Source organism: Pogona vitticeps, chromosome 2, assembly GCF_051106095.1.
Source record: "Pogona vitticeps strain Pit_001003342236 chromosome 2, PviZW2.1, whole genome shotgun sequence".
Taxonomy (NCBI): Eukaryota; Metazoa; Chordata; class Lepidosauria; order Squamata; family Agamidae; genus Pogona; species Pogona vitticeps.
The window spans coordinates 274,792,061-274,805,236 of NC_135784.1; the positions used below are offsets into that span (position 1 = coordinate 274,792,061).

A 13,176-nucleotide genomic window follows, 5' to 3' on the forward strand; every position below is an offset into this window, starting at 1 on the left:
AATGTCAATAATACTTGTGATACAATTTACAGTTTTAGTTGAAATGCAATGTAATATAATTGAGAGTGTTTTCTTTTAACTAAAAGGCTTTTCAGATAGGTGTTGTGTATCACCTACACACATACAGTGGGGTCTCGACTTACGAACTTAATTGGTATTGGAAGGCAGTTCTCAAGTCGAAAAGTTCTTAAGTCGAATCTGCATTTCCCATAGGAATGCACTGAAAACCATTTAATCCGTATCTGCTCTTTTCGTCCATAGAAACTAATGGGAAGCTGCTATTCCGCCTTCTGCCACTAGAGGGGGATAATTTTTTCTTTTTTCCTTTTGACCTAAGATGACTTAGCTTTTAAAAAAAGGGAAAAAAAGAGTTCGTAACTCGAATCTAAGTTCGTAAGTCGAGTCCATATATTCCTATGAGAGCAGTTCGTAAGTCGAAACGTTCGTATGTCGAGCCGTTCGTAAGTTGAGACCCCACTGTAGTGAGGTCAGAAAAAGGTCTCAGATTCACAAATAAAGAGGGAAGAGGTAAATTTTAATATAAATGTATACCAACAAACTTTTCATAGACATCCACTTTACATTTAAGTACATAACATTTTTATTTGTAAAAATCTCACATATAAACACACTAGGATAAATCCATACCTAATTTACTAGACCCACTTAATAAATGGAATTTGTTATCTCTACATTTATACAAGTCCCACCAATTCAATGGGCCTACTTTAGTTTGGCTTATCAAACTATTAAATCTGGCCCATGAGATTTATTTTATTTACAAATGTGTATAAACTGCTTCAAAGTGGTCTACAAAAATTAATACAATATAAAACCATACATAAAGTCAAGATAAAATATTTAGTGCATCCCAAAAAATAGATAGCAAGTCTGAGCTGCACTAAGAAGGCTTACAAGAATGATCAAGTGTTGTTTCAATGTGAACACAAAAAATAAGAATTGTTGATGCGTGTGGGCGCTAGGATGTTAAATGCCCTGTTCCAAATAACTACAAAGCGAAATTCATATAAATATCAATTGATGGGTATGGTAACCCTGAGCTTCCAAAACTGCATTTTATACAAAGTCTAATCACTATTGTACACAATCTTATACATATTTACACAGCACTAAACCCCGCTGTGTAGAGACGGACTTATTTACAAGAGAGTTTGCATAGAATTGTGTTCTTAATGTCAAATCCAGAAGTGTCTGCATGAAGCAGAACACATTTAGGCAGATGAGGATCAACCTTACATACAAATGATCATATATGTCTATCTTCCGCAGAACTCTAAATGTAATTTGATGGAACTATCACTACAGCTATGAAGGCATCATATGCCTCCTGACAGTGCATTTCAACATGTCTGCTTAGAAAACTAATTCCAATAAGTTCACAGGGTTTACTTTCATGAAGCTAGATACAGGACTGTAGCTTCTGTACAATCTGGGGCAGCTCTGGATTTTGACAACAAGTATAAGAGTTTCTAGAACAGCTTTTAAATTGAGGTAAGGCCTAAAGAATGATATTAATTAATTAAATTAACATAGCAGCCCTGAGAAAGAATTAGTAAAAGTTCTGTCCTCGGATTCCACTGACTGAATCTGAGGCAGAAGGAATACATGTAAAGAGGAAGTGTTTCATTATAATTACAGGCTCGCTTATGCAACCCACCAGTTTCCAGCACAGTCATGGTACTGCCATCTTCCTTTCTTGTGCTCTCCAGAGATTTTGAAAATCTGTCAGCATGTTCTTGCTTCTTTCCAAATTTCCTCTTTTTTCCATTAGGTTCTTGAGCCTAAAAAATAGCAGTTTAAGCAAATTCAATCTGTTTACTGTGTAAGAGAGTACAGTGATGCCTCGCTTAACGGGCGCCCCATTTAACAACGAAATTGCACACTGACGAACTTTTTGCGATCGCATTGTGATGTTTTAAATGGGGAAAAATCGCTTTGTGATGATCGGTACCCTGTTTCGCTTACCGATTATCGCAAAGCGATGATTTTCCCCCAGCTGATTGGCGGTTCCAAAATGGCTGCCGGGTAAAAAAATGGCCGCCCACTGTGTTTAGGGACGGATTCCTTGCTTACTGGGCAGCGAAAATGGCCGCCGTATGGAGGATCTTCGCTTAAAGGTCAGTTTTAAGCCCATAGGAACGCACTGAAGGGGTTTCAATGTATTCCTATGGGCTTTTTAAAATCGCATAGTGACGAAATCGCTTTGCAGCGATTTTTGCTGCACCGATTAACGTCGCTATGCAAGGCACCACTGTAAACCTTTGGTCTAGATGGGCGGGATAGAAATCCAAAAAATAAACAAGAAAATAAAAATATGACAAATATGCGTTCAAAATATTAAAATATACTATTTTGTGGTTCTGGATGTGATTTTAGATACTTGTAATTCATGATTTTAAATGTTTTAATGTAGATTTGTAGTCCTTGTGAACTCTTAGGAGAAAGGATGGGGCATAAATTGGATCAATAATAAATTCAAACATCACCCTTGTATCCAAGATGATGCCCAAGCAGAGAATACAAGTGAACAGAATAATATGACCACTTCCTTCTTAATATGAATGATTGTTGAACATTTCAGGTTTCTCATTAGCAAGTACAGTGGTGCCTCTCAGAACAAGCGCCCCGTAGAGCGATGAATTCGCTCTATGGTGACGCTTTTGCGATCACTAATGCGATCGCAGACGATGCCCCCAATGGGCGCGAGGGGAGGGCGCGAAAATGGCTGCCGGCCATAGGGAAGCATCGCTGAACGGTGAGTATTCGGCCCAAGTGGAACGCATTAAACACTGTTTAATGAGTTCCAATTGGTTTTTTCTTACCGCCCAGCGATGTTTCACACAGCGAGGGTTAATCCGGGACGGATTAACCTCGCTGTGCGAGGCACCACTGTACTATCTCACACAGCTACCAAAATATAATTGACAGTCCCTTTGCCATCTGCAGGAATTCCACCAGTCAGACTTCTGGGGGCCTTAGCAAAAACAAAGAAAGAAAACCAGTCCTCTCAGGTTTTTGCAAACATTTACAACTGAGAAACAATGGCTTCTCTCTTCCAAATGAGAAAAATGAGGAAGTGGCTAGGCAGGGATAAGGTCTCGTGAAACTCCAAGGCATATCTGGTAGTTGCTTGAGAAGCACTTTGTATGAAACATAACAGGCAAGGAGAATACGAAACCCATAATGCCCTGCAGTTCCCATAGGATGTACTGTAGCTCCAACCAGCCACATCCTCTGTCTTCATTATGTTCAAGAGAGACTATTATTTCTCAGATAAAAGTGATTACAGGCTCCTGAAACGATTGGGGTGAGGTGGCTAAAGCCCTCAGATGTGCAGCTGGAGGAATTCATGCAGACATCTGGAGAGTGTAGTTCATAAATTCTGAAAATACCATGCATTGTTAACACATTTTCCAGCCGTCTTATAAAATGTTAGCAAATTTCTACAAATATTAAAATGAAAACATCCAGAGTGAATGTAGAACATGCTGGGGACAGGTGTGAGCAACAGATGCTTAATGCTGAGATATTCACCTGCTTTCTGTTTCTTACCACACATATAAGGTAACAAATTATTTGAATGCACAACCTTCCTCTCAGAACTCACTTGAAAGGAATGAGTGATTATACCATACATTTTCTGTTATATATACAGGACACCAGGGCCAGATCAAGCCAAAGTCCTATCTATTATAGCATGGCATTCCCACGAAGGCTAGCTAGGTGCTAACAGGAAGGTCACAAGAATGAATGCAACAGTACCTTCCTTCTCATGTTCTCTAGCAACTGCTATACAGAGACATATTATCTGGGAAACTATAAATAAAAATGTTCACAAATAGCAGGCATAACTGTATCATCCAGACTTGTGGCGCAGTGGTTAAATCGCTGTACTGCAGCCAAAACTGTGCTCAGGATGTGGGGTTCAATCCCAGGTAGCCGGCTCAAGGTTGACTCAGCCTTCTATCCTTCCCAGGTCAGTAAAATGAGTACCCAGCTCACGGGGGGGGGGGGGGGGGAATGTGTAGCCTGCATAATTATAACTTGTAAACAAACTGGCCAGATAGCGCTTGAAGCACTAGGGGGCGGTATATAAGCAGCACGCTTTGCTTAACCTTATCTAACATCCTTCTAAAGCCCCTTCGCTGGTAATCACTGAATTTTGTGCTAGAAATTCCTCGATTTAACTCTTTGCCACGTGAAGAAGCACTTCCTTCTTGAATTCCCTGCTACATAACTTCATTGGGTAACCTCTCTTATCTGTTCCTTATCCTCTTGGGGCAGGATAAACACGAGTCAAACTCAAATAAACTAAAATACACCAAGCCTTCCAACGAGAGAGCTTTTTTTAAGACAACGGTCACTGGGTGGCCCTTGTTCAAGGCAGATACTTCCTTCGCGAAGCCAGAAGAGCTGATCTACTAAAAAAACAACACTGCTGTGCGTAGCTCTCCTCGAAGCGCTCAAGGAGAACCGGATGAGACCAAAGCCTTCCCCACAAATGATAAAAACATCAGCGGAAGCAGGGAGTTGTTCTTAAGAAGCCCCCCAACGTGTTTTGTTTTGGGGACCGTATGGAGGGCGCCATACGAGGGGGGGAAACGGGATGAGGAGGACCCCCTGGGAACGAGGAGACTGGGCTCCAGCCATACGAAGGCAGGGCGTGAGGTCAGGGCCCCCCCTCGCCCAGGCTGTCCCCCGCCGCCGCCGCTGCCACCCTCTCTCCCATGCCAACCGGGCGCGCACCGCAGGCCGAGCCAGCGCGGGAGCCGCCGCCGCCACCGAGCCCTCCTGCCGTTCCTCCGCGCCGCGGACGGAGACGAGCGCCGAAGCATAAGCGCTTGACTTCAGGGGTCCAACCGGCTGAAAAAATCTACTTAAGACCGGCTGCCCTCGAGAGTCCCTGCCAGGCTGAGGTCGTTTTCGCCCCCGCGGCATTCTAGCACGCGAGGAGGAAGAGGGCAGCTCTGAAGGCAGAGACTCGCGCCGGGTAGTCTAGGATACAGGCGGGCTCACAGAAGCCGGCTTCGTCGGCTCCTCCTCCTCGTCTTTACGACGGCGAAAGCGCGCTCGGCCGCGGGAGAGCAGGTCGTAAAAAGATGAGAGCTCATTACGACAGCGTAATGGCACGCCCCTTGGGGGGGCGGGTCTTGTCCCTCCTGCGCGTGCTCCGGCAGCGGTTGTCCGTCAATCAATCGGTTGTTCCAAAAGTCATAAGCGCGGGAGGAGGATGGCGCGCTCCTTGTATTCCATCGTTGCTGTAGGCAAGAACATGGGCATTGGGAAGGACGGGACGCTCCCTTGGCCCCCGCTGAGGTAAAGGCGGGATCTCCCGTTACTTTCATCATTTCCCACGCGTTTTACAGAGAAGGAGAGCTACTCCTCCTCCAGTAGGCGCTGCTGCATCGCATGGCATCAGCCTAGGCTGGGAAGGGTAATTGTCGTCGTCTCAGATTTTTGCCCAAAATGATTTTAAATGTTAATTATGAATACCGGGAGACGACCCACCCCACCCAGAATATTATCCTACGTATTATCTTCTCTGGGCATTGTCGCTCTTCTTTTCTCCCTGTGTGCCGAGCACAGGGTGCCCTTTCCTGCCTGAACCTCGGCTGCCTGGCCCTTTGAACCCAGAACAGGGGTCAACGCCCGGCCGATCCTGAGGTGGCATGAAGAGAACTGGCAGATGGCCTGATTCGGGTTGCTGCCAGGAATCAATATCGGATTGGCCCAGACCCAAGACTTCCTGCCTCAGCATGAAGGATGAAAAAATTCCTTGCCCCCCATTTTGGGTACAGAGGCCAACCTCAGTGGTAGAGAAGGCTGTCCCTGCAGCTCCTTTGCATCTCTTACTCTCCTTTCCACTGGGCTGTCCGCTGTTTTCCAAGTAGAAGAAAGTGAAACACCATTACTGTATTATGATGAATTTGCTAGCCTTTAAGGTGTTGTGAGATCGAATCCACACGACCGAGTGAGCGCCCGTCGCTTGTCCCAGCTCCCGCCAACCTAGCGGTTCAAAAGCATGCAAATGCAAGTAGATAAATAGGGACCACTTTGGTGGGAAGGTAACAGCGTTCCGTGTCTAAGTCGCACTGGCCATGTGACCATGGAAGATTGTCTTCAGACAAAACACTGGCTCTATGGCTTGGAAACGGGGATGAGCACTGCCCCTAGAGTCGAACACGACTGGACAAAAACTGTCAAGGGGAACCTTTACCTTTTAAGGTGTTGTGGGATTTCCTCCTTGTTGCAACAGGTACCTCTTTAGAAACCTGCACTTATCAAATAGCACTTGTAAGATAACGTGGTTTTTATTTTTCAGAAGTTTTTGTGTGTTCAAGTACACGTCTTGACATAAATGGGGGTGGCTGTGTTTCTAGGGGGGAGTATAAAACTGTTGGCAACAGTTCTAAGCTGCCAACCATTCCTCCTGCCAACTCTTTAAAACTAAATCTATAACAGACAATACAAAGTGATTAATTCCATCACAATGGTGGTAAGGCTTGACTGGGTAATAAGGGTTGAGAGGATTAGATTGGTGTACTGTACTTAATAACATAGGAATCCAGTTTTTTAAAGCCTAGAGTTTGCTGAACCTCCTGATATATTCTTATTCAGAAAGCGTCCTTTGGACTCTGTTGTTGAAATTTGTTTGTTCGAGGACTGCAACTCTGAGATCAGAGAATCTGTGAGGAAGTGCAGGAAGAATGAAGTGTTTAGCTACTGGATTCCAGATATTTCTATTCCTGATGTCCATGTTCGGTCATTTGTCCAATATAAAATGCAGTGGAGCATTTCTGATTCTCTTTAGAATGTATTTTTCTTATTACGTTGTTGTCCTTTTAAGTGCCAGATATGATGAGGTCATTCTATACTTATTCCTGGGCTGCTGCCTTTTCTAGCAGGGAATCAACATTGGTCAAGAAATGTTGACACGTGTGGGCTTTGCTGTCCTTATACCTTAGAGCAGGAGTGAGGAACTCCTCTGGCTGGTGTTAGAACACAACTTCCATGACCACTAATTTCATGGGCTGCAGCTGGAGTGACTTGGAGATCATTTGCAGTGACAGATTTCAATGAAGCAACTGTCAAAGGCTTGGAAACAGAATTGGAGAAGTGGTGATAATCAATGTCTTTGCAGGGAACATCAAACCATTTTTTTTTGTTGTTTTTTAACAGGAATGAGCTTAAATATTTCCATAAAATGACCACGACATCTACACAAGAAGGTATATGTGCTCTTTTCCTGTGCTTCTAATGTCTGTTGGTGTATTTTACAAGTACATAATGCTTTGTGTAATATGTACATTCTCAAGACTGGCTTTGTTCTCCATTTGTTCAAAAAGTAAAAGTTAAAAAAAATGAAAAGACACCAAAATCTACTGTCATATCCCATAATGGTTAAGCATATTACAAGATTTTGAACAAATGGCCTATTTGAACTCATGCTATGTTGCAGTGAAAGAGATTTACCCTCCTATAATTTTAAGAGCCATGCAGGTCTGACATATGATTTCTTGTCAGTTGCAGTGTGACTATATGCATATGATAAATTACTTTTATGTGGCAATCCTGATCTGAAAATTGTGAGACCATCTTCTTTTGGAAAAGAATGGGCTGGTGGTATAATAGAGCAACTGATGGCTCAGACCGAGAATTTTTACCATTTTCAGCATTGCAATCCACATATAATGTATTATCTAGATACAGCAATGTTTACAGGTTTTGTGATATCTACATACAGTGGTGCCTTGCATAGTGATCGCTCCGTTTAGCGATGAAATCGCTTTGCGGCACTTTTTTTTGCGATCGCAAAAGCAATCGCTTTGCGATGTTTCCTATGTTTTTAAATTTTATTTTATTTTATTTTTTTGCTTTGCGATGATCGGTTCCCTGCTTCAGGAACCGAGCATCGCAAAGCGACGATTTTAAAACAGCTGATCAGCGGTTACAAAATGGCCGCCCACTGTTTTCTGGGAAGGATTCCTCGCTTAAGAGGCACCGAAAATGGCCACACTATAGAGGATCTTCGCTGAACGGTGAGTTTTAAGCCCATAGGAACGCATTAATCGTGTTTTAATGTGTTTCTATGGGCTTTTTTCGCATTGCAACCTCTGCAGTGATTTTTGCGGAACGAATTAACATCGCAATGTGAGGCACCACTGTATAGGCCATTAGCCTTGAGTGCTTCAACCTGTTAGAATTATTTTTTTAAATCCAAAAATTGCTCAGATCTGCTCTGACCTAGATGCTGTCGTTGATACAGGAGGATCTGTCACTGTAACTTTGGCCCCTGCTTATTCTGTGTTACTAGATAAATGTCAGTAGTTGCAGCCTTTTTAGGGCAAGGTATTAGAGTCTGTGGTGTCTTCTTAGCTCCTGGATGATCTGGATTATCTAGATCCATTTCAGTCTGGCATCAGACCTGGTTATGGGATAGAGACTGCTTTGGTCACCTTGGTGGATGACCTATGCTAGGAACTGGACAGGGGGAGTGTGTCCCTGTTGGTTCTGCTGGACCCCTCAGCAGCTTTCAATACCATAGACTATGGTATCCTTCTGGGCTGTCTCTCTGGGGCTTGGAGGCATTGTTCCACAGTGGCACCAGTCCTTCCTGGAGAAAAAAAACTCAGAAAGCAGCAGTTTGGGACTCTTGTTTGACTCCCTGGCTGTCAGTTTGTGGTGTTCCTCAGGGTTCCATTTAATCTGCCATGCTATTTAACATGAAACTGCTGAGAGATGTTGTCTGAGGATTTGGAGTCAGCAATATATGGATGGCCCACCTCTATTTTCCTTTCCACCTAATTTGAAGGAAGCTGTTTCGGTTCTAAATTGGTGGCTGGTATCGGTAATGGACTGGACAAAGATGAATAAACTGAAGTTTAATCCAGACAAAACTGAAGTGTGCCTGGTCACTCATAAGACAATCAGGGAGTAAGATTTTAACCTGTGCTGGATAGGATTACATTTCCCCTGAAAACATAGGTGCACAGTTTGGGTTTGCTCTTGGAATCATCCCTGAGCCTAGATGCTCAGTCGTGGCAGGGGCTAGGAGTGCATTAAAGCTAGCACAGAAGCTGCGCCCATTCCTGGACATGTCTGACTTGGCCACAGTGACACATGCCTTAGTTACATCCAATTTAGATTACTGTAGTGCGCTCTATGTGAGGTTGTCTCTGGAAAGTGTTCAGAAACTACAGCAGATCCAAAATGCCATAGCCAGATTGTTAACTGGAGCTGGTTACAGGAATTACATAATTCTTCTGTTGCAACAGCTCCCCTGGCTGCCAGTCCATTTCTGGGCACAATTCAGAGTGCTAGTTTTGGCATATAAAGCCCTAAATGACATGGACCCAAGCTACTTAAAAGGCTGCATTTCCATTTATGAGCCTGCTTGGCTTTTAGAATAACCACAATAAGATTTTTTTTTCCTGTCATTGTTCTCAAGCTATGAAACAACCTCCCCCGAAGGTCAGCTGGCCCCCTCTTTATTGTCCTTCTCTAAGCAAGCAAAGACCTCTCTTCAGGCAGGCTTTTTCTAAGCGAGTGGTTCTCTAAGAGTTGAGCTGCTTTCCCCCCTTCCAGTTTTTATATGGTTTGTTTTTCACATTGTAAGCTGCCTTAGGTCCTTTTTTGTTAATGAAATAAGAATGGAATGGAACAAAATATGGGAGTGTCCAGTGCAGATTGACCAATGGGAATTAGCCCTAGCTTCAATACCTATAATCTCTTTAGATGTAAAGCTACACTTGTTTCAGCAAAAACTGATGTTTCACCCAGATTAGACACCACTTTGTTTATTTAGAAATTGGCCACTTCAGCTGAATGTTAGCTATGCAAGATAGAGAATGCTTTTCTGATGCATATGATGTGAGCATGTCAACTGGTGGGCCCTATGAGGCACTGTAGTCCTTTGTCTTCAATAGCATCACCACAGTAATTTTGGGCATTTTGACATGATAGCATAAACCATTTATGAGAAGATACTGCAACCACTAGATGTCACTACAAATCCCTTTCTTCCATATTGCACAGGAAAACAAAACGTAGTAATAATGGGTAAGAAGACTTGGTTCTCCATTCCTGAGAAAAATCGCCCTTTAAAAAACAGAATTAACATAGTACTCAGCAAAGAACTAACGTAAGTACTGTATCTGTTCTAGACATTTTAGAGTTAAATCAAAGCACATACAGCTATGAAACTAACAGTGTTAAACTGATTGGTAGCACACCAACTTTTTTAAAACTCTGGTCAAGATCCCGTTTGGTATCCTGGTGTAAGTGCAGTTTTGTAAGTTGCAGTGGTGAGTTGCTGCTAGATCACATGGTTTTATCCCTTGCTGTGTGCTAGTTGTGTGAATCAGTGCATGAGCGGGCACACAAATGGCAACTCTTTAACTAGAGGCAACTTACTGCTGCTATTTACTTTTCATAGTTGTGCCAGCTAAACTAACCAGTAGGATTCTTGGCTCAGCTTTTTAAGCAGAAATCCCTTGTTCAGTAGCACAAGAGACCATGCTGTGGAAAATGTTATCTAGTAATAATAATACTATCTTCTTGTTTATAGATAATTGTCACGGTCCCCACGTGGCCCCTGCTTGTTTCACCAAACTAAGAGCTCATACTACCTGCCACCAGTTGATTACATCAACATTACCTATTATTAATAATCGAGGTCCAGGCCATATGTCATTTTAAAAGGACCACATAGAAATTATTTATTGTTACAGATGTTAACAGGACAAGCAGTGTTGTTACTCTTAAACCAACACCCTTCTTTATCCATTCACAACCACCAATCTCCCGCCCAAACTCCCAAAACCACAGCAAAATCCTCAACTTCCTCTGACTAGCTCCCTATCTAAACTCCCCCTCCTCCTCCTGAGTCTCTTATATCTCGTGACTCTGCCCTTCCAGCACTCCCGTTGATCTATGCAGATATCATATGAATATTCATGCCACAGTAATTAATTCCAGTATTGTTTTGCTTTTGTTAGGCAGATTTCACGTTTAACAGAAGTGGTAGCACATCAGTTAGCAGGCCCTTAGTTTTTGAGTTATTGTCCTCTACTAGTAAATAAAAATTAATCCTACCTAATAGTTGTGACTTTTGCAATGGATTTCATGTCTCCAAGGAATACATACAGAGATTTCAAGTTCACTTGGCAATTAACTGTATCTCAAAATCTGTTTGGTTCTGTATTTCCCTGTGCTCTGGGGAATCTTGTTCCCAGGCCAAGATAGGTTTTTCAGTGGTTTGTATCTGATTAACCCAGTTGCCATTCTAGCATCATGGTTACTAATATTTTAGCTTCAGACTTCTTATGGATTCATCCCAGATACAACAATTCAAGTATGGCTTTTCTGTCATATATACATATATTAGAGAGAAAGATACTTGTAGTCACAAATAAGATAATAGAACGGCTGTAATTTTCATAAGAAATGTATATAATGCCTCTAGAACTGGCTATTTTTGCAGTTAACTCTGTTGTTCAACTGTGACACATAAGAAGCTCCAGTGAAAAATGGCATGTGGATGGCTGGGGAGATGTAATAGAAAGAATTATGTGGATGGTTCTTGTGATGTGTGGTATAAATGAATATGTAGATAAGCCTACTCTAGGTTCTAAAATTGTAGCAATATCTTATGCCTCCCCTTTCCCCCAAATGAACGATGTCCTGTATACCTACATTCAGAATGTTTTGTTTGTGTTCTTGGATATTGAGTGGTAACATCTGTTTGCTCTAGGGAAGTGCCTCAAGGAGCCCACTACCTGGCCAGAAGTCTAGATGAGGCACTAGAGCTTCTAGAATCATCAGAACTGGCAAGTAAGATAGACATGGTTTGGATAGTTGGAGGCCATTCAGTTTATAAGGTACAGTTCAAACATAATTTTAATACTTTAAAATTTAAAAAATAGAATAATGAAACATGCTTAGCTATAGAGTAGCTTATTTTCCCTGTAACAACAGCTTTCATTTCCGGGAATTAGACTGCCAGTTTACAACAATGTTCATTGGGAATTGCGTCATAGCAACTGGACTTCTTTTTTATTAGGTTGAAATGTTTTGCTACTCATCCAAGTAGCTTCTTCAGTCTGAGGAGAGTTGGTAGGGGATCCCTGATATATCCTCTGTGCTGGTTTCAATTCCCCCTATTCTGAACAGATTCGTAATGTTAAGATTTGAGGTGTGGAGATGGTTCCGAGATGAGTCAATCTTCCAGGTTGAGAGCAAAGAGACTCACAGAGACAGTAAGTTCCTTCACCACCAGTGTATTTGCAGATTATGTACAATGGAACTATGTACATCAGTCAACAGAGTTAGTAACACACTTTCAATAAATAAACGGACAGCACTTTGTGCAGCAACTTTTGAACACAATACTCCACAGAGCACCATAGCACAATACTCCACAGAGCACATAAATAGTTTGAACAACTAATCATTGGGCACATCACCTGATGTCTTTTCCCATGTCCAATACACATTTCATGGATTGCATCAGCTTCATATGCTGACTATGTGGCCGTACACTTGTTTTAAGGTGGATGCCTATTAGTAAACTTTGGTTCATGTACTAAGAGTAGATTCTATATTGCTGGTCATAATATCCTGACACATTGTTTTTCTGGCCAATGGAAATACCCAAAATTTGTGTCCCTTTGGTTATGTAGTCCAAGAGCTAGTGGTAGTTGACCAACATCTACATGAGGCCGCTGGGGGGGGGTCATCAGGGGGTGTGGGGCTCTGTGCCATCAATATGCTGATGACACGCAGCTCTACATCTCCTTTTCACCAACCACAGGAGATGCCGTTCTGTCCCTTCAGCGCTGCCTGGAGACTGTACGGGAATGGATGCAGGAGAACGGGCTGAGGCTGAACCCGGACAAGACGGAGGTACTGAGGGTGGGCGCTCCCACAGCTGGGGATTTGGGAAACTCCCTCATTTTTGGGGGGGTGACCCTGCCTGCCAGCAATGGGGTTCGCAGCTTGGGGATACATCTGGACCCGGCCCTCACCATGGAATCTCAGGTGGCGTCTGTGGTCCGTACCGCATTTTTCCATCTTAGGCGGATTGCCCAGCTGCGACCCTATCTCGACGTAGGGGCTCTCACTACTTTGGTACACGCGCTTGTAATCTCAAGATTA

At 42.9% G+C, this 13,176-nt stretch overlaps 2 protein-coding genes across 4 annotated transcripts in view; one reads left to right on the plus strand and one right to left on the minus strand.

The window, feature by feature from the left end:
• The window catches only part of MSH3 (mutS homolog 3), a 103,783-nt gene extending 98,722 nt beyond the window's left edge, over positions 1–5,061 (minus strand). The window contains exons 1-2 of one of the 2 annotated variants that reach the window (XM_072992608.2): positions 4,768–5,061; positions 1,679–1,802 (exon numbers count right to left, since the gene is read on the minus strand). In XM_072992608.2, the coding sequence (XP_072848709.2) occupies positions 1,679–1,802; positions 4,768–4,959 (316 nt within the window). In that variant the 5' untranslated portion in view covers positions 4,960–5,061. The remainder of the gene's footprint in view (positions 1–1,678; positions 1,803–4,767) is intronic. The other variant, XM_072992607.2, reaches the window with a different exon arrangement.
• A 74-nt stretch (positions 5,062–5,135) lies between these two features.
• The window catches only part of DHFR (dihydrofolate reductase), a 31,946-nt gene continuing 23,905 nt past the window's right edge, over positions 5,136–13,176 (plus strand). Inside the window, exons 1-4 of one of the 2 annotated variants that reach the window (XM_020790229.3) lie at positions 5,136–5,337; positions 7,201–7,250; positions 10,057–10,162; positions 11,774–11,900. In XM_020790229.3, coding sequence (XP_020645888.3) covers positions 5,252–5,337; positions 7,201–7,250; positions 10,057–10,162; positions 11,774–11,900 — 369 coding nt within the window. In that variant the 5' untranslated portion in view covers positions 5,136–5,251. Of the gene's footprint in view, positions 5,456–7,200; positions 7,251–10,056; positions 10,163–11,773; positions 11,901–13,176 lie in introns of both variants that reach the window. The other variant, XM_020790230.3, reaches the window with a different exon arrangement.